Raw genomic sequence first — 22,042 nt, 5'->3', positions numbered from 1 at the left:
AACAGGCCATGTATGCTATAGGAAACAGCATTTTATCTGCTCATCTGCTGATTTTAGGTTCTCATTTTCTGGGTGAAGGGGGTATTTTCTTCCTAGTGAAGATAAATAAAGGATTGGCTTTGGAGAGAGATTTTTCTAATCTAGAGTGAATTATAGTAAACTGGCCATGTTTTTGAAGACAAAGAAAATGCTGGATAAGTTGTCTTCCCTAAACAATGTTGGTTAATCATGGCAAAATTCTCATTTACTGCCTGTTTTCCTTTTCTGCGTGCTATCAAACCATCCTTTTTTAAAAAAAAGTCAATCATTGTCCTTAGAAATATGTAAATTTTATTCATTTGGTCATTTAGTAATATTACTTGCCACGTGTGAAATACTTCTATTAAATGTTTTGTGTATATATTTTTCACTTAGGTCTTATGTCAGCTCTATTCAACACGTGGTTTCATCTCATTTGCTAGGATTACATTGCTAGGAAAGGGCAAAAGCTGAGTCCTGATCCTGATCCCTCTGCCTCCAAAGCTGTCTCCTTCCCTCAGAGATGACTTTCTAACCCTTTATCAGTTTACCATCCCAGTGGAATAGGACAGATGGAGGGAAGCGGGAGGGTTTTTGCCAAAATTGAGCAACCATTGTATGATACTTCTTTGAACTGTATCTAAGAGTTTGGCCTACAGAGGGTTTTTTCGTCTGGAAAGTCTTCACACTGGTAATACAAAAATGCATTGATTGTAGTAATTTTCATGTGCATTTCTCATTTTGCAGTGCAGTGCTCTGTGTCTTGCTCTATTGCAGGATTCTTGGACTTAATGTAAGATATAACTATGTAAACTTGGGTAAAACTATTTATACCCTCTGACTTTGTTTCTTTACATGTAAAAGGAGAAAAATACCACCCTCCTCAAAGTGTTAGGAAAAAGGACATAAGATATATGAAAATACCTAGCATAGCAGTGGGGACAAAATAGTTACTCAGTTTGGGCTGCTTTGAGTAATACGTACAAGTAATACATGCTTCCTATGTATGACCAGCTTTGAGCACCTGGTGCCTGGCCCATTGTAAGTACACAGTACAATAGCGCTGAATGATTATTTTTGTGTTTTCGAAAGATTCCTCTGGTTGGGGGTTATATTGGATTAGAGATGGGGGGGCAGGGGCACTAAAACCATTATGTAGCTTCTTGCAGTTATCTAGGTGAGATACGATGCTCTTGACTGGGTTGGGGTATTAAGGACGAAAAGAGTTAAATGAGTGGTGAGGGGCCTACTTAGTTCTAAAATGTAAGTTCCTTAGTTTATGGATTTTTATTGACTACATGTGGAATTAATTGCTTCTGGATGCTCTATTTGGAGGCACTCTAATTCCATTAGTCTCCAGATATATTGCAAACTGAATTATGTATAAGACTGCTTTCCATATTTATATCTTTCAGCTGATCATATTTATGGTGTGTAACTCTTGAAAGACTCTAGTCAGTGACAGTGAATTCTGATTTTTTGCCTTTCCTGACCTTCCCTTTAATCACCTTTTAAATCTCATGATTAATATATTTATTTTGGTCTGTGGCACTCTGGTCTTTGACTGTTGGATTAGTTTAGACTTTGCAGACTCTATAACCTTAAATATATACATTCTTTTATCTCTTTTATAGATAACATGGTTAGAAGGCCACTCCTTGGCACAGACAGTATTTACGTGCCTTTACATTCATAATCCAGACTTTATAGAAGATCCTGCCATGAAAGCTTTTGCTCTGGGAATCTTGAAAATCTGTGACATTGCAAGGGAAAAAGTAAATAAAGCTGCTGTTTTTGAAGAGGTAAGATCTTGTAATATAATAATTCCTGAAGCTCATTGACCACCTTACTCACTGTGATATATTTAAAGCATTTTATGATACATATTTTTGTAACATGTATAGTTAAAAACAGTTTTTAAAACTGATGCTATTGCTTTTTATAAATATATTGACTAAAGTAATCCATTTCTCTGTAACAGAGGACTTTTATCTTCCTGCGAGTTCTTTCCGTCAGTACCATTCACTGGATACCCATTATGTGCAGAGTACTTTGTTATGGGTAGTGTAGGGATTCACAAAGAAAATAGAAGAGCAAGCCTCTGCCCTTAAGCCTCTTCCAAATTAAAACACAGAAGTGCTTTACTTTCAGTCTTTGGATCAGCGGGAACTAAAGAAAACAGAGGTATGAGGAATATTTTAGGGCAGCGATTTTCAACTTTTTTCATCTCATGGCACACAGACTAATTAATAAAATTCTTTGGCACACCAAAAAATATATCTGTTGCTGGTCTGACAAAAAAATAGGTATAATTTTGATTCATTAACACTGGATGGCTATTGTTATGCTGGTTGTTATGTTTTTATTTGACAGTCTAAGGGAAAAGAGGTCAGTGCACCTGACTAGTCAGGTGTGGTATGTTTTAAATATTCATGGGGCACACTGATTCACAATTGCTGTTTAGGGTGTGAACGTTTTCCTCTAGTTAGTACTAAGCACCACATTCTGTTGAAGTGTTCTGAGTTACAGACATAGATTTTTTTCTCCTTATAAGAAAGAAGGCTTCAAATGCTGGTAACTTTAAGGGAAAATGTGATAGCATTTGAGGTTATTGAGAAGCGATTATTTAATTCTTCCCTTTGTTGAAACTGATAGTTTCTTTTTAACATTGCTGTTGACCCAAAATAAGTATCTTAGGCTCCTACAATAGTCCAGTGTATAGTATGTAAAACTTCTCTAAGTTAATGTTATGTGTTTGAGAATAATTAAATACATACCCAGCATGTTTGTCTACATTTAAATGTATGGCTTGTGAGTTGTTTATGAAATACTCTTTATACACTCATTGGTTACTTAGCTACATATTTGAATTGACATGGATGTCATTGTGGAAAATCTAATCCATTAGGTGGAATTTTTTGAAAGATTAAGTTAATAAGTGAGAAGAGAAATACAAGTTATTTTAAATAGTTACATTCTCTAAGTACACCCGAAGGACATCAAAAATCAGTAGGGCAGATAAATGATTCATTTAACAAATCATAGTGGAACAATTGATTATCACCCTTGAAAATCAACTTATTTTACATCTGCCTTAATCCCTTTGGGCTGCTTTAACAGAATACCATAGTCTAGTTGGCTTACAAACAACAGAAATTTATTTCTCATTGTTCTGGAGGCTAAGTTGTCCAAGATTGGTGTCTAGTGAGGGCCTGCTTCCTGGTTCGTAGACAGCCATCTTTACACTGTGTCCACACATGGTGGAAGCGGGAGAGGGAACTCTCTCTGGGGTCCCTCTTATAGTGACAGCAATCTCATGTATGAAGTCTCTGCCCTTGTGACCTAATCACCTTCCAAAGGCCCCGCATCCAAATGCCATCACTTTGGGCTTTAGGACCTAACATATGATTTAGGGTGTTTTGGGGAGGGACTGGGTTGGTTAACAGCAAAATAAATTGCAGATAGATGAAATATTTTAAGTGTTAAAAATTTTTTTTTTTAATCAGAATATAGTTGCCTTGGCCACATGGCTTAGTTTGCTGGAGCATCATTCCATGAGCCAAAAGGTTGCTGACTCGATTCCAGTCAGGGGACATGCCTTGCTTGTGGGTTCGATCCTCAGTTGGGGTGTATGGGAGGCAACCAGTTGGTGTTTCTCTCTCACGTGGAGTCTTTCTCTCTCTATCCCCCCACCCCCGCCTCCCACTCTCTTTCTTTCTCTCTTTCCCTTCCTCTCTCTAAAATCAATATTTTTTTAAAACCAGAAGATAGTTTGCAAAATAGTTTTTAAACATAAGAAAAGATAATTAACCTTACTAAAGAGAATTACAAATTAAAAATATGATATACCGTTATTTACCCCTTATTGGCAAAGATTAGATGTTTTTTATAATATACCATGTTGAGGATGGGAAAATACTCATATATTGTATGTGTATGATATGAATGGTTATTGTTTCTCTCTAAACTTTCTTGATTTTCCAAATAAATTTGTCTCAGTTTTATAAGTAGGAAAAAAATCAATTAACTAGTAAAAGTCCTTAAGAGATATGGTAATGAATAAATGAGAATGACATACCGCATTTTTTCGGACTATAAGACGCACCAGACCATAGACGTATCTAGGTTTTAGAGGAGGAAAATAGGAAAAATAAACCCCGCTCCACTGCCAGGCCCCCCCTCCACGCCCCCCCAATGCAGCCAGTTAAGCTGCATTCAGACTATAAGATGCACCCCCATTTTCCTCCCAAATTGGGAGGGGGGGTGTCTTATAGTCTGAAAAATATGGTAATCATTTCTTTGAAATGGGTGCTTCTAAAGGTCCTAAGTGCTGGTGTATTTTGTTCTCAGCTATGTCCCTGCTTTGTTTTAACTCCCGAACTGGATACATTTTCAGCTGCCTAAAGATGTTTCATTCTTAATATCTTGCTCACACATGCAAAATGGAAACCATAATTTCACCCCGTACACTGCTTGTCCTCTTGCAATCAATCTGTCTTGCAAAAATGGTATCTAGAATGTTATCTTTGATTACTTATTTTTTTAACCTTCTACATCAAGGTTATTTTATTTTTATCTTGAATCTGGTCACTCTTTACTTCTCTCTCATTGTTCCTGCTTTAGTTCATGTCTTTGTTAGCTTTAGGTGTAGGCAGAACTCTTCTTTCTGGCCCAGTCTTTCCTTCTAGTTCATTCTCCACTTGACTCTCTCAAAAAATAGGTAATCTGGTCATGTTCAGTTTTGCTATTTAAAAATTTTCCCTGGGGTATGTGTTTTAATAGAAGTGATAATACTAGTACATAGTCAAATAGCCCATAAGTTTATTTGTGATTCTCTGCTCTTATTCATTCTGTATTAATATTCAGTTCTTTTAGCTTTTTATAAAAAGCTGCATATATTTAATGTGTAAGACTTGATGAGTTTGGAGATAAGTACCCACCATGAAACCATCACCACAGTCAATACCATTAACACATCCATCACTTCCGAGTGTCCTCTCACTATTTTTGTGTTATAAGATTACTTAACGTAAGGTCACTCAATACATAAGCAGTTTGAACGTAGTGGTGCTGTTAAAAAAGAATTCCTTTTTTTTTTTTCTTTTTTTTTAAGATTTTGTTTATTTCAGACAGATGGGAAGGGAAAGAGGAAGAGAAAGATCAATGTGTGAGTGATACACTAATCTGCTGCCTATCACACACCCCAAACTGAGGACCTGATCTGCAACCCAGGCATGTGCCCTGAACCCAGAATCAAACTGGCGACATTTCAATTCACAGGCCAGCTCTCAGTCCACTAAGCCACACCAGCCAGGACCTCTTTTTCTTTTTTTTTCAACTTTATTTTTATTGTTGACACTATTACCATAATCTTCTAGTTTTTGTCTGCTATTTATTTCATATTCCTAGATAATAGGTTTATATTCTAATTTCTGGATTTAAGGATTTAACGGTTTTTAGCTACGGTGTATATATCAGGATATCTTTACCAAGTATTTAGCATTCATACATTACCCCCTCTCCTACCCCAAATAGTCGTTCAATTTTTGATTAAGTCATTATTCATTTCTGACACTGTGATTGTAAAAATATTAATGACAGATGAGCCAGAGTAGTATATACCTACATTTTCTTTCTCGTACAAATTTTTGTTTTCCTCCCTGGCATATTGTTCAGGTGATTCTGAGTATATTATTCTCTTTCATTATTTCATGCTAGTGCACAGGATTCTCTCTGGTTCTTAGGCCTTTTCACTCTCTTTTTTTCCAGGTTTTAAAACTTTTTATGTGCACATTAAAAATTGTGCATTCCAATAATTTAAATCATTTTAATGAACAAAAATGGCCCTCTGATTAAACTACATTTTACAGCCTCCAGGACACCTGGGAACAGCTTGGTTTTTACTCTAGATTTCACTGTCATCCCACCCAGCTTCTTCCTTCACCAACATGCAAGTTCTCTTCCTTTCCTGTCAGCGAGAGAGGCAGGTACGGCCTCAATTGTCAGTAGTTGTGATATGAAAAGGGGCAGCACAATCATTTAAACTGATCCAGCGTCTTAGCATCTTACAAAGTTAAACAGCTAAAAGAAGTAACTTTAGAAGGCAATACTTGTGGAGTGTACAGTGCATGTTGGCAGCGTGGGCCCTCATTATAATTCGCCAGCTTGCTTCTCCTGTTCAGCTGGGGTTTTTTTGAAGGCAGTGGGTTTTTCTCTTGCATTTCTATCTTCAATTTCCACTTACTGAATTTCTCAATCTCAGCCATACTGGGCTTTTCAGACATGGTACAGAGGAAGTGTTTTGGAGGTCAGAGGTCTCACACAGATCTCACGGGGCAGAAATCAAGGTACTGGAGGACTGTGCCCCTTTCCAGAGGCTCCAGGGAAGGGACTGCTTTCTTGCCTTTTGCAGCTTCTGGAAGCCTCCAGCATCCCTTGGCTTTTGACTCCATCTTTAAAGCCAGCAACGCTGCATATCTTTGATTCTTCCCCTTAGTTACATTTCCCCCTGGTTCTCCTTTTGCCTGTTCTTTCTTACCTTTTTAGGGAAAAGTCCTACTTATCTGTAAATTTGTATCCCACTCTCCTGACTTGCCCAGACGATGTTAGTTTTCTTCTCTGCTCCTTCCTTAGCACATCTTTCTGTTATAGCTGGTATCTGTACATACTGGTTTGCATGGAACAGTTCAGCTTGCCACCTTCGTCCTGGTGTGATTATCAATAGCATCCTCTTCTACTCTCAGGTTTACCAGTTTGAATAATAATGATGTGGTCACCTCCAAAGTCCTGATTTGAGCATACTGCCTTTTAATTGCTACCACTTTCTTATTTACTCTGATTATCCTACTCCTACTATCCTTTACGTCTATTCAGGCCTTCAATTAATGGATGCGGTTGCTTTATTTTTCTCTGTAACTCTCCCTCATGTCCTCATTTCCTTGATCCAGGGCCGAAATCACTCTACAAGTCCCTTGCCCCTTCCAGTTCATCATGTGTCATTTTTCCGGCAAGGCCCCAACCATCTGCCTACTTACTCACTGCTTGTACCCAAATAGCAGAAGCCTGCTACAGAAAATTCTTACCTGTGTGTCTGTTCTCACTTTAATTTTAGGACTGCAAATCTCAGGTGGGCACTCAACACTGGCGGCAGTCCTCTATAACTTGCTGTGGGGAACTTGCTTTTCCAGTCTCTAAGGTGACTTTTCCATATCTTTCCTTCTCAACACCAACCCTTCTCTCTGTCACCTCGCTTTGTACCTTAATGAAATATTAGATGAAATCATACATACTACACAATCTTCTCCCTATCACAAGTGCTAACCTGTGTTGATACCCATATACTCTTGTGAAAATTTAAAAGTATCCCTGACATTGTGAGCTCAGCCCCTCCACTTGTGTTCTAGATTCTGTTTCCTCTTACCTAATGCAGTTATTAACCCTGTCTTTGTATTGCATTACCTGTACTTCCTTCACTACTAGATTATTCTTTATGGCTTATAAACATGCTCTAATATCACTCTATTTAAAAGAAAACACCAGTTCCCTTGACTCATGGCTCTTTGTATTTATAATCCCATTTCTCTGCTGCCCTACACAAAAAAGTGGTTAAATGAACTGTTAATCCTTACTCATTTTACTCTCTTTTAGTGTCTTCTCGCCCACTTGGACATTCTTCAACAGGACATTCTTTTCTACCACTACACAGATACTGGTACTAACAAGGCCCTTAATGATGCCCATCTCACTAAATCCATAGTTCTCACCCTGCCCTCTTCCACCTGTCAGCATCATGTGGCCCAGTTGACCACTCTTTGATGTGCTTTCTTGTCTTCCTGATACTGCCCTGTCTTAGGTTTCTCTCTTCCCCACTGGTTATTCCATTGCCTGTGCTTGTTTCTCTAGATGCTAAAATATTCCTGGGCTTTCTCTCTTCCCTATACCTTCTCCTTCTGTTGATTTCCTCTAGTTCTGTGGCTTTTAATACCAACTGTATGCTGATGAAACCCAAATTTATATCTCTAGTTCTGACTCCTCCCCTGGCTTCCAGACTCAAGCAAGTAACTGCCCAAAATCTTCACTTGGTTGATCAAAGAAATTGCAAACTTTATATAACCAAAATTTTACTCCCATTTCTGCCTTTAATCCTGTTCCTCCCCCAGTCTACCCCACCACAGTAAATGGTTCTGTCATTTAGCAGTTGCTCAGACCAAAAACTGAAAAATGAGTCTTGATTGTATAGTTTACCTTATACCACATATTCATGTCTTCGGCACATCGTCTTGGCTTTACTTTTTAGATATGTACTGATTTCAGCCACCTCTCACCTTTAGTTACAGTCTCAGCTCAAATCACCGTCACTTCCTGCTTAGACTGTTGCATTGTGTCCAGTTTCTGGTTTCACTTTGATTTTTGTCCTTAAATTCACAAAGTTTTCAGAATGATCTTTTAATGGCAGCTTCTGTTTATCCAATGTCTCTGCTTCGGCCCTCCAGTGACTTGGGTTAAGTTCCTGTTATCAAGGCTTGTATTTATTACACAGACCTGTGATTCTCCCAGACAAATGCTTTTCCTTAGACTCCTCTTGGCAAACTCACAATTCACAGATAGGGCTCACAGGTGGGGGTTTTTGTGTTATCTTCACAGTGCTGGCCTACTTAATTTTTTAAAAATGGGCAACATTTAAAAATTGGAAGATTTTACATTAAATTAGGTTTTTGTTCTGGAAAATTACAGGACCTTACCACGCTAGCCTTGCATTGATTCATGGCCACAGTAGGGTAACTAGTGACTGACTTCCTTTAGATGAAGTATATATTCTCTGGTTTTCTACGGTCCCCACCATTCCCCAAGGTATCTTGTAACCAGCCTGATGTACTCAAGAAAATTACCGGCTGCTTACATTTATGGCCCTGGCCCTACGGTGAGTCATCATTCATTCACTGAGTATATTTTGGAAAGTACTCTGTACCAAGCACTATTCTTAAGTCCTGGCATAAAATAGTGAATAACGCAAAGCCCTGATCTCATGGATTATGCATTCTTTGGGATAGTCAGCGTCCAAGTAAGCAAATACATATATCATGTCAGGTGGTGATTAGTTTTATGAAAAATAAAGCAAGGGAAAGGGATAGAAAGTAGGGGAGGGGACTGTTTTAGAGAGAACGCACAGGGGAAACATCTATATGAAGAACTTACATTAGAACAGAGGCTGCAATATAGTGGGGATGGAGCTTGGTAATTCTTCTAAAGAAAATAATTTTGGAGAGGGGGTCAGTAAGTACAAAGGTCCTGAGAAGAGGTGTGTTTGATGTGTCTCAAGGACACAAGAAGGCCTGTGAGTGCTTTACAGTGAACACGGAGGAGAGTGGTGGGTAGGAAAGGAGATTGGAGACGGAAACCAGAGCCAGTGGTAGGAGGGCTTTAGCAGCCGGGGTGGGCTTTTGGGTTTTCCTGCGAGGAAAGAAACTAGGTTTTGATTAGAAAGTGCTCTAAAATGACTTATTTTAAAATAATCCCTTTGACTTCTGGTGGCAAATGTAGCAGGGACAAGTGTGGGAACTTTGGGACCTATCTGGAGACAGTTACAGAGGCGAGAGATGGTAGTGGCTCAAAATAGAGACAGCTGTGAAAGGAATGAGATACGGTTAGATTAGAAATTGCAGGTAGAACCTGCCGGGTTTTCTGGTGGGTCTGGTATGGGCTGTGAGGAAGTGAGAGAACCGGAAGTGCAGGATTTTAGCCTGAGTGACTGGATGGATGACGGTGCCACAGCAATGTGGTAAACACTAGGAGAATACACATTTGTAGACACACGAAATTTGAGAATCCTATTTGATGTTCAAGTGTATCGATAGAGTATAAACTTCACCTAGAGGATAACCTTATAGCTCTGTAACACACCTAGTTCTTTGAGACCAGGGACATAATCTACGTTTGTTTTCTTTCTGTTTGTAAGATAGTAATATCTGGCATGCGTTGCATGGTCACTGATTTGTTAAGAATTCAGAAATTTTGCTGCAATCCTGGCCACTGCTGTAAAGACCTGTTAGTCCATTATGGTAGGCTTTTATATGTATTTTTGTAAGAATTATAATATGACAGAAACACTCCTTAACTCGAGCTTCTGACTTAACCAAGTCATCCAGATGATATTAAATTAATAGTCTTCAATGCAAGTCAGCAAGCCACTTAATTTGTTAATTTCTCAGTAATGTTTTAAATGATTTTGGGGGTGGGAATCCCTGTGTGAATAATTTTTTTTCAGAGTGGGGCTGAAGTGGGAATGTGGTTCTGTTCACACTTTAAGTAATTCTGTTTGAGAAGAAGGCTTAACCTTTGTATCCTCACACTGGAATAGGCATTTAATAATTTTTGGAGTAAGAGCCTTGTTTAAATCTTGAAGTCTTATAATCAGACAGTAATTACTATGTATTTACTGTTCACCTGTGAATGTGAGAACACTTTGTAAGTGGGAATTACCTTGTGATACTGTCATAAGTGTTGCCTAAGGACGAGCAATTGAAATTAAGGACACAGAGTATCAGTATATGGTGTTTAAGGGTACAGCAATAAGGAAAGCTTGGATGCTGGACAGCAATATTGAGACAAGCAGGCTGACTTTCCACTACTGTTTTCTTATTAGCAAAGAGTGATTTTATAAGAGAAATATAAGGAAAGGTTTTGTTACTACTCAAGGACGTAATTACTCCTTTTCTCTCTAGGAAGATTTTCAGTCAATGACTTACGGATTTAAAATGGCTAACAGTGTGACAGATCTTCGAGTCACAGGTAATACTATTTCTAAAGATAATTCACAATTTTAATGTTTGGATTTCTTTCCTTTTCACCTCAGTGTCTCTCTTTCTAGGCATGCTAAAAGACGTGGAGGATGACATGCAAAGAAGAGTAAAGGTATATATATACATTTTTTATCTTTTGTATAGGGTTTTTGTTTTCTTCTAAATGGCAGGTTAAATTTAACTACATACAAATAGCTAATGTAGGTAGGACCATCAGCTTCCTTCGTGTATGCTGTGCCTTTGTGGTAATGAGTTGGAGGCTGTTGTAGGAGCTTCTGATAAGTTAATGTGGCTTACAAGTATTGAAAATTTAACCTTCAGTCTTTCAGTTTTGGGCCAGTGTTTTAGAATTTTTGTATGCTATTTTAAGAGTAGCATAATACTGTAGAGTTGTTAAGTTCTCGGACGTAAGGACTGTCTTCATCTTTGTATCTTTAATAGCTAGGAGAGTGTCTACAGGACAGTGGAAAAGCTCAGTAAATGGTGGTATCCCAAATCTGGTAAAAGCCTTCTATGAATGACATCCTTCAGCCAAATGGCCCTGTTGATTTGGTTGCCATAGAGATTAAAAAGTATAACACAGCATGGTTGTCAAAGCAGTTTTACATTGTTGTCTTATTTGATATTTACAATTATTCATTGAATTAGACAATAAAATGCACATAGTGCCCCACATTTAGGTGCGCAAAACACAGCTCAGAGAAGTTCAGTTACCTGTCTGAGTCTTACTTAAGGGCATGCCACTAGCCAGTGCCACTCCAGTGCTAGAAACCAGCTCTTCTACCCTGTCTTCCTAGAATTTTGTCAAAATAGTCAGCCATATATTACTTGTGTATTAACAAGGTGTCTTGAATTTTAGTGAAGAACAGATCAGTATTTTCTACATGACTTCATTTTTGTCATGTGATTTTGTAAAGATTACCTTTTTTCCTGGTAGGGTTATTAGTTTTAAAAACATCAGGAATTTCAATGAGTAGATGTTTTTAAAAGAAAGAAGTACCGTGTGCCATGTGCTTTTACTTACGTTATTTTTCTGTTTGCTTTTGCTGCTTTTAGTGCCTTACTCTTTTGTGTGATCTTTGTAGTTTATATCAAGATTAACTTTCTGTATATAGTAATATTCCCTAGTAAGGAGGGAAATACTAAATACAACTTCTTTTCCCTCTCAGACATTTTTCTTAAAAATAGATTCTTACAATAAGTTAATTTAGTGCTTTTCCTTGTATATTTATGATTTAATGCTTCTACAGTCTTGCGTTTGTTTTAATTCACATTTTTTAAAATTTTAGAGTACTCGAAGTCGACAAGGAGAAGAAAGAGATCCAGAAGTTGAACTAGAAGTAATTGAACTTATTTTCTGGTAGATAATATCAGAGAAGTCTGCCTCTTAATGTTGTAGTTTTATGAACTGCGTTATAATTTATGGAAGCCCTTTTTAAGGTATTTCTTTAAAAATTGGACATTGCAAGGGATTTTATTTCCCTTGTATTTATTTTGATAGAATGATAATGCGGCTCTTTCAAATATATGATTTCAGTGCTGAATCTTCAGTATTCCTATGAGGTAGGAAGAAAAGATGACTTTTTACAAATGGTACATCAAAGCTTGGCAAAACCCAAGAACTTGCACGGAATCAAAAGTTGACAATCCTTTTTTGAGATCCTAAATTTTCTAACTCTGCTTAAAGTACTTTTTTAACGGTCGTTTTTAAAATACTGATTGTATTTGTTTTAGAGATGATAGTGTAACTTTTCTCAGGGAAAAATCAGCCCTGTTAATACAGAAGCCTTATGTCTCTATTTCAGTAGAGTAGGCTTTGTTGTGTTTTGCTGAAGCTCCCGTTTCCAGGTATGTAAAACCTGAGTGAAGGGGATTGTAATGTAGTAAGTTGTACAGTGAGATCTGAAACTTAAAATATCATACTTTAAAAAAATTGTTTTGGCAGACTTTGTATCTTTTAACTTTCAGTTCTTTATTTTTTTAGCACCAACAGTGTTTAGCAGTATTCAGCAGAGTGAAGTTTACTCGAGTATTGCTGACAGTGCTTATTGCCTTTACTAAGAAAGAGGTAAGGGCATTTCCTGTAATCTTCCTATTTTAGTGGGGGCTTTTTGGTTTTCTTGTGTATGGAATTCTTTATTGGAGTGGTTCTGAGACTTTTCCATCGAAATGCCCCCGGTTGCACATACATAGCATTCAACATTTGGCGCATTGACATCAGAGTAGCCCTGATGATTTTCTCAAAAAGTCACATGAATTTTACATTCTCCATAACATGCAGGTATGATGTTGCTATAAAAATAGGGTAGTAATGTGTTGTGAATTGAAAGGAGAAAGTAACAGTGAGAATTTTAGGATATTTCCTTTCATTCAAAAAATACTTAACTGTTAGATTTGCGTAGATCCCAAAGTAAGTCCCAGATGGTAAATATTGTGTGTGTGTGTGTGTGTATCTCAGTTACATATGAACTTCTGAATAGTTAATAAGTGGTGAGTAAGGAATCAACCTTTACCATTGTTGTAATTCCTATACTTTTTTTTTCCTGTTTTTCATTTGTTCACCTTGATGAATGATGAAGTAGAACTATTGCTATTTTCCAGTTGGCTGCATCTCTTCTTTTTTAAACAAAAGATTAATAGAATAAACTAGAAATATTTTTTTAATGGCTCCTACAAAATATGGATACAGCTAAAAAAAAAATAATTATTTCTATCCTAACAGGATCTGGACATCCTGTATTAAGTGAATAGTTTGTGAAAACCAGTGACATTACAACACACATTTAATTTCATTATTGTTTATAGGATTTTCCTATTTAATATATATCTTTCAGTGAAAGAATATGTAAGAATGTTTTTGGTGATTTATTTGCTAGACCAGTGCTGTTGCAGAAGCTCAAAAATTGATGGTTCAAGCAGCAGATCTTCTTTCTGCCATTCATAACTCATTGCATCATGGCATCCAGGCCCAGAATGATACTACAAAAGGGGGTAAGTGTCTGTTTTGCTCCTACTCTTTTTTCACTCTTTCCCATCCAGAGGGTATATATAGTGTTTGGTTTGTTCAAAAATTTCATTTAATTCAGTCTATCTGGACCTTGGAATGTTTTGCTTCATACACTTACAAAATGTTTATGCCCCCTTCTTTTAACATTTTTTCTAGAATGAAAACAGTAGAGTATTTTACTGTTTTTGCTCTGAGTATGTACCCTATATGGTGACCATGTTATGATGTCAGCAGTGCATCCTTTTTTTTTTTTTTTTAAATCTTCAGAGAGAGAGGAAAGGAGGGAGAAAGGGAGAGAAACATCAGATGTATGAAAGATACATCGATCAGTTGCCTCTCACACACCCCCAGCTGAGGACCTGGCCTGTAACCCAGGCATGTTCCCTGACTGGGAATCGAACTGGTGACCTTTTGGGTCACAGGTTAGCGCTCAATCCACTGAACCACACCAGCCGGGGCAGTACGTTCTTTTTTAGTCACCTCTCCCCTTTACTTCTTTGAGAGATTATCACCTCCATTTCAGAGTCTTCCCTACCTCCACCAGGCAGCTTCAGTATTCCCTCATTGGACTCATATATGCCTCTGTGATACCGCATTTTTTAATGTATCATATTGTACTTGTTTACCTGTTTGTCTTTCCATGAGTTTTTGATACTTTAGACCAGGGACTATCTTATTTGTTTATCTCTCTAGTGCTTGGTACATTGTTGACGCTCAGATTTTATTTATGAAATAAGCCTTAACATGAAAGGAATAGTGTACTTTTTTTGTATAACTTGCAAGTGAATTAACATTTTAGATAATATGTGGCAATTTTGATTACCCTTAAAACTTACTGAAAACGAGCCCTGGCTAGTATGGCTCAATTGGTTGGGTGTTGTCCTGCAAACTGAAAGGTCACTGGTTCAATTCCCCAGCGGGGCACATGCTCGGGTTGCAGGTTTGTTCAGTCCTCAGTTGGGGCACATGCAAGAGGCAACTGATTAATGTTTCTTTCTCACATTGATGTTTCTCTCCCTCCATTTCCCTGTCTCTAGAATCAATAAAAGAAAACTAACTTAAAATACTAAAATAAGATGAAATTTACATTCTTTAAACTTTTTTCCCCTGTTGGTGGTGGTGTGACCAGGAAGGCCAGTTTTTCCTAATTTACACTGCTTTCCTTTTGCACCCCCCACATTTTAGGGACAGCAGTTGGGTGTTCCCCTTCCCACAAACCTTTTTCCTTACTCAGGTGTTAGGTAGTGCGGCAATGCAAAGGCAATTTGGTTTAGGAAATCAGTACTATCATAATCTTTATTTATCTAATAATTATATTAATTCATTAACGTTTTTTTCATTTTATCCAGGAGGGGAATATGTATGTAAAATGCCTAACGGGGTGGCATTCTGTAACCATGGTGCATTAAATAAAGGTTGTTACGCATGGCAAGCTGTCTAGTGTTTACTTACAGAGAAGCATAACATGTCTACAGCTCTTCAGTACTTGAATACTAGTGCACGAATACTTTTATGAAATCCGTAACTGTGAGCATAATCCTCACCACGGGGTCATTAGTTGTCCATATGGTTTGTGGCTTCCCTATATTTCAGACTGGTCAGGGCTGAGAAAAAGAAAAATATTGCCTGTGTGTATATTCTCCACTGTTTGGTTGTATAGTCTGCTCACAAGTAAGCTTCAGGAAGATGATTTGCTTAAAGTTGTCTTGATGACTAAGCAAGTGAAGTAGTAAATTTAGGAAGTACTCACTCTGCTTAGTTTTCTGTTTAAAACCTTTAGCTGTCTTAATTTAACAATGTAATTATTTATCCCTTAAGCATAAAGCTAAACAGTTCTATAATTAAAAAAACTGAATGCCTTCCCAATGTCTATTTTAAGAAGAATGGTGATAAAAAAAAATACTGTAGATTAGTTTTCATCGCGGATTACTCATTTGCCTTCTTAATACTATAACTCCAACTGGTAACACGCTGGCTGTGTAAAGCTTGAAATCACTGAGCATTCATGTAGGGGGACAGAGAGATTCTGGATGGGGGAGACACCAGGCACCATTGAGTAGTGCACATTATGGGACAGTTAAGTGAAAATTTAAATATTTACTATCGTGACTGACTTACTTCCTCCTCTTTCCCTCCAAACTTTAGCTGTCTTTTCCCCTTACTTAGCTTCCAGAACAGTACAGCCTAGCTCTTGTACTCCACTTAAGAGTTTGAAAGTCTTTTTAGAGAAATCTGACACCCAGAGGTGGGCGGAAACATAGCAAAATTTATACTCTCATGATAAAATGGCTTGGCGGAAAAGCCTAACTTGTATTCACAGAGCTCTTAATGAGCTTTATTTTATCCTTCAGTGACAAACCTAGTCACGGTTGGAAATCTGAAGCCTGAAAATAGGAACAAAACAGGCAAGTGGATCACATGCCTTTAAAAAATGAGAAAAATCGGTGCACTTGTAAAATATATATACGATATTAAAAAAAAAAAAAAAGAATAAAAGCTCTGGCCTGACTTGGTTGGAGTGTTGTCCTGTGTACCAAAAGGTGTGCAGTTTGGTCCCCTGTTGGGGTGTGTACAGGAGGCAGCCAGCTGATGTTTCTCTCTCTCATTGATGTACCGCTCTCTCCTCCCTTTCCTCCCTCTAAAGTCAGTGAACACATCCTTGGGTGATAATTAAAAAGGAAGAAAAGAACATGGTCCTTGAGATTCAAATGTAAACAGAAATGATACAAATAAAAAGAAAACAATGCAAAGTGGAGGAAATTTTATAGAAAGTAAAAAATGTAAAGATCTAAAATAAGGAGAATGAAAAATATTACAAGATCACTTCCAGAAGATCTAATATCCAATAAGGATAAAAATAAGATGAAAGAAGGGTAAACTAATAAAGGTTGTTCCAGAAATAAGAGATCAGAAAGTAGAAGCAAAAAAAAAACCCCAAAAATCATTTGTGAAAATTTTATGGATTTGATTGATACAAATACTTAGATGGAAGGGGCCAGTAAAGAGCTGCCTGGCACAACTAGCATGAAAACAGACTTTTTCGAAGCATATCATCATGAAACTTCAGATTGGTGGGTTAAAACTCAGGGTCCTAAGAGATTTGAAAGAGACAAAGTTGCAGATACAGAATCAAGACAATGTCATTAGACTTCTCAACAACAGTAAAGGAAACGTAAATCAGTGGAGCAAAGAACAAACTTGAAGGAGTCCTACTTCCTGACTTCAAAACTGACTGTAAAGCTACAGTAATTAAGACAGTGTGGGGATTTTACAAAGATTGGCAAAGATCTGTAGAATAGAGTTAAAATAATCCAAAAACTAACCCTCATCTTGAAACCTATGTTATTTTATTTGGAAAAGTCCTTGCAGATGCAATTAAGTAAGGATCTTTCAATGAGATAATCTTGGATTATCTAGTTGGGCCCTAAATACCATCCTAAATGTCTTTCTTAAAAGAGGTAGAGGAAGATGAGACACACAGAAGAGGAGACAGTGATGGGAAGACAGGTATAGATTTATATGAGGCAGCTAGAGGCCAGAGAATTCCAGCAGCCATGAAAACCTGGAAGGAACAAGGAGTAAGTTTTCCCTTTAGAGTCTTTGGACAGAGTGCTGCCCTGTCAGTGCCTTGATTTCAGTCCAGTGGAACTGATCTTAAATTTCTGGCCTGTGAGAGAGGAAGTGTCTGTTGTTTTAAAACACCCAATTTGTATGTCTGTATACATATGTATATTTTCTAGCTCTATCATCTAAAGGACCTATCATCCAGAGCTTGCTTCCTAACGACTATTGTCCACTGAAAGTATCTGGGGGTGGGACTTGATCAAGATGGTGACACAGGAGGCTCCTGAGCTCCCTTTCTCCCATGGACACAGTGAATGCACAGCTACATACAAAGCAATTGCTTCTGAGAGATTTCTAGAAACTAGTGATCAACTCCTACACATTAGATGAATGAGAAAATACCCACACCTAAATGGGCAGGAAAAGCTGAGACATACTCTGCCATAACCCCCTAACATAGGGCCATACAGTCAGAAGAGTACCCCCAACTTCCAGCTTCTACCTGAGGAGTGAACTGTTTGGACTCCACCTCTAGCATCCCAACTTTTAAGACACCTTCTGGAGAGACAGGCTCTCAGAACACCTAGCTCTGACAGTCAGCAGGGCTTGTGTCCGTGAGACCCACAAGACTACAGCAAAGAAGCAAGCTGTTCTTAAGGGGCTTGTGAGCACTTGCCTTGGCTGTCCCTGTAGGGGGTCAGCAGGGAGGGAGCAGACAAAATTACCCTTGTCTCAAGCTGTCTATGAAAGAGGTTTATCTGTACACTTTAAAAGCTGCTGCCTAAGGCAGTTTCTCACTTAGCAGGCGCTAGCTAGTGATGGGCTTTGATCCTTCCCAGAGACCAGGGCAGCTCAAGGATACCTTGCTTGCCTTCTCCCTCCAACCCACTCCCAAGTTGCCAGTACCTCCCTGGAAGAACCTTGTTTGTACAACTGCACCCCAGCTTTTACTGCTACTGGCTGAGGGATGGAGCTTGGGTCCCCTGGCCAGGGGGCTTCTATCCATGATTCCCAGAAGTCTATAGCAAATAAAGAAGCAGTTCTTTTATTTTTAATATTTTATTGTTATTCTATTATGGTTGTTCCCATTTTTCCCCCTTTGTTCTCATCCGCCCAGCCCACCCCCACCTCCAATCCCACTCCCACAGTCTGTCCCCACCCTGTTGTCTATGTCCATGGGTGCTTGACCTAGTCCCTTCCTCTTTTTTTCCCACCCTTATCCCCTCTGGTCGCTGTCAGTCTGTTCCTTGTTTCCATGCCTCTGGTTCCATTTTGCTCGTTTGTTTGTTTTGTTCATTAGGTTCTTCTAACAGGTAAGATCATACGTATTTGTCTTTTCACTGCCTGGCTTATTTCACGGGCACTTGCCGTGGCTGTCCCTGCAGGGATCTGTGCAGAGGGGCAGTCACAATTACTCATCTCCCAGTCTTTCCCTGAAATAGGTTTGTCTGCATTCCATAAAAGCTGCTGCCTGAGTGTTGGGCTTCTGATTTAGCAGACATCTAAAGCTGGATGAGATCTTCCTGAGGCTGGGAAAACCAGCGGGCACCTTTCCCACTTTCTCTCTCCAACTTGTTGCAAATGATAAAACCCAGTTACCGGTATCTCCCAGGAAGGAGCTTGTACACACACAGCTGTTACTTAAGCTTTTGCAGCTATCCAAGGGATGAGCCCCCAGATCACCTGTCTCTACTAACCTACAGGGCTTGAATTTAGGAGATTCACAGGACTGTAAAACAAAGAAACAGTTACCAGGTGTGGGAGCACCCTTCCCCCCCCATGGATATACACCCAGACCCAACACAGAGGGATTAGGCAGAAATGCCCATCTCCTAGTTTCTGCCTGGAAGGGGCTTAACTACATACTTCCCCAGCTGCTACAAGAGGGTTTAGCTTCTAATTGGCCTGCATATAGATGCTGGCTTTGGGACACTGGTGGGTCTTGGTACACCCTCAACTACTACTAAGAACTGAGGAGGAGGTGAGCACAATCACAGAAGTTTAAAGGCAGCTAGCAGCTTGGGCTGGGCTGAAAACATAGGAACGTATAGAACTGTTAAACATAAATAAATATAGTGATCCTTATGTATCGGCAATGGATTGCTTCCAGGATCCTCCATAGATGTGCAAGTCCCTTATATGAAATGGTGTAGAACAACGCATACAGTTGGCCTTCTGTATCCACAGATTCCCAATTGTGGATTGATCTCTGGTTGGTTGAATCCATGGATGCAAAACCTATGGCTACCAAGCGCCAACTGGTTTAATTCAGAATACTCTAATGTTGTCAATGGTAGTAGGTAGAGCACTTATAACTCCTCCATGAAGGTTAAAAAACAAAAGTATTTAAAATAACTATAACTGCAATAATTTGTCAATGATACACAATGTAAAAGGATGAAATTGTGACATCAAAAGCATAAAATAGTACAGGCTGACCTTTTGTATGTGTTTGAGGTTATCTGCTTAAAATAGACTTATTGAATACAAATGTATTTTATGCAAGCCTCATGGTAACCACAAAGCAAAAGCCTATAGATATATATATAAAAAAAGAAAGGAATCAAAGCATAGTACTACAGAAAATTGTCAAATAACAAAGGAAAAGAGCAAGAGAAAGAAGGGAACAAGGAATTATAAAAATTATAAAATCACCAGAATACAATCCACAAAATGAGGTTGGCAGTTCCATATCTATCAATAATTACTTTAAATGTAAACTAAATTCTCCAATCAGTAGACGTACAGGAATAACTAAAGGTTGGTGAACTTTATCTTTGGTAAACCAGCTCTTAGTTTTGTTGATTGTTTCTGTTGTTTTTCGGGTTTCTCATGTATCTGGTATGTCATTTATTTTCACTCTGATCGTTATTCCTTTCTTCTGCTAACTTTGGGCTTAATTTGTTTTCTAGTTCCTTGAGGTCTAAAGTTAGGTTGTTTATTTGAAATGTTTCTAATTTTTTTAATATGTACATTTATTGCTATGAACTTCCCTGTCACAATTGCTTTTGAAGCATAGGGTTTTGGTATGTTTTTTCCATTTTCATTTGCTTTGAGATAGTTTTTGATTTCCTCTTTGATCATTGATTGTTTAGAACTGTGTTGTTTAGTTTTCACATATTTGTGGATTTTCTATTTGCCTCTTGTTGCTTCCTAGTTTCATACCATTGTAGTCAGAAAAGATGGTTGGTATGAGAGAATATGTTAGCCCTGTCTTATCCCATTCTTGGTTGGGGGGTAGAAGGCCCTCCCTGTCAACACTCCCACCACCAAGTAGATGGCAAGTGCAACTTTAGCTTTTAAATATGCTTATCTATTTTAAAATACATGTGTATAGATATATTAATTGTAAATTACAAAATCTAGAGTGTACTATGATTAGAATTCATTTGGAGATGCTTTTGAAACTGGCCTTTTTCACATTTAGTAGTGTTAGAGGTTTAAAATTCCAAGAAACATTGAAAATCTTGTTTTTATTTCTTTTTAGATCATCCAATTATGATGGGTTTTGAGCCTCTCGTTAACCAGCGGCTACTACCACCCACCTTTCCTCGATATGCAAAGATAATTAAAAGAGAAGAAATGGTCAACTATTTTGCAAGATTAATAGATAGAATAAAAACCGTTTGTGAGGTGGTAAACTTAACAAATTTACACTGTATCCTGGTAAGTACAAATCTCTACTCTTAATATAACTATTCATTTTAGAGATTAAGAAACCAAAGTCAAGAGGCTACATAATTCATCCACACTGTACAAATGGGAGTTTAAACCCTGGATTCTGTCTTCACAACCTTTTATATAAATAGGTGTGTGCATGCACACACGTAGTGCGTGTGTATCAGTATTTCTCATACAAAATTGGATCATGGCGTTTGGTAACTTTTTCTTTAATTACTAATCTCTATATCATGAATATCTTTTCATGTCAACAAATATGTATATTTCTGTGTTATTTTAATTGCTACATGGGATTCCACTGTAAGCATGTTTTTTTCATTCCATTCATATTGGATTGCATTTAAGTCTCTTGCAGTGTTTTACTACTATAAACAATACTATGGAGAATATCTTTATAGGTAAATCTTTGTGTCAGGTGCTTTCTTGCCCCTTAACATAAATTACTAAACATTGAGGTTTCTGGGTAAAACAGTATGTACATTTTTAAGTAGGCATTTTATGGGTTAACCTTTTTATGGACTTAAATATGGAAAAAAATGTAGTTTAATTTGGGGAATATTAAAACATTTAGGGTGGAGTTTTATTAATTGTTAAGGTAATAGTGATATGTATAAGGTTCGTAGGAAGGTAGAAAATATGCAAAATAATACTGTTGATATTTAGATATAAGTACACTGATTTTGCATTACTATGTGTAGATACTCATTTGACTATTTATTTTTCCCTCTACATGCTAAAGTGCATAATATTGGTTATCTCTGGATATTAACATCCAGTAGGCTACCTCTTTCCAGTCTTAAAAATGTGTTACTTTGATCCAGCAAAATGCAAAAAGATGTTAAGATGATAAATAACTACCATCCTACAACCTACAGATGTTAACATTTCGGTGAATTCTCTTATCTTTTTTCCCTCTATCTGTATAATCCCACGTATAGCTTTCTGAGCATACCTTTTGGTCTTTCCCTAGGGT

The 22,042-nt window shown here is 37.8% G+C and overlaps 1 protein-coding gene across 1 annotated transcript in view; it reads left to right on the top strand.

Annotated features, from left to right (window-relative positions):
* Window positions 1-22,042, top strand: part of NAA35 (N-alpha-acetyltransferase 35, NatC auxiliary subunit) — a 53,537-nt gene that overhangs the window by 13,035 nt on the left and 18,460 nt on the right. Inside the window, exons 6-12 of the mRNA XM_024560094.4 lie at window positions 1,653-1,820; window positions 10,740-10,806; window positions 10,886-10,929; window positions 12,107-12,157; window positions 12,802-12,885; window positions 13,694-13,808; window positions 20,876-21,054. Coding sequence (XP_024415862.1) covers window positions 1,653-1,820; window positions 10,740-10,806; window positions 10,886-10,929; window positions 12,107-12,157; window positions 12,802-12,885; window positions 13,694-13,808; window positions 20,876-21,054 — 708 coding nt within the window. The remainder of the gene's footprint in view (window positions 1-1,652; window positions 1,821-10,739; window positions 10,807-10,885; window positions 10,930-12,106; window positions 12,158-12,801; window positions 12,886-13,693; window positions 13,809-20,875; window positions 21,055-22,042) is intronic.

This window comes from Desmodus rotundus, chromosome 1 (assembly GCF_022682495.2).
Source record: "Desmodus rotundus isolate HL8 chromosome 1, HLdesRot8A.1, whole genome shotgun sequence".
In the NCBI taxonomy this organism is placed as follows: domain Eukaryota; kingdom Metazoa; phylum Chordata; class Mammalia; order Chiroptera; family Phyllostomidae; genus Desmodus; species Desmodus rotundus.
Note: the sequence above shows the minus strand (reverse complement) of the source record. Positions and strands in the feature narration are given on the sequence as shown.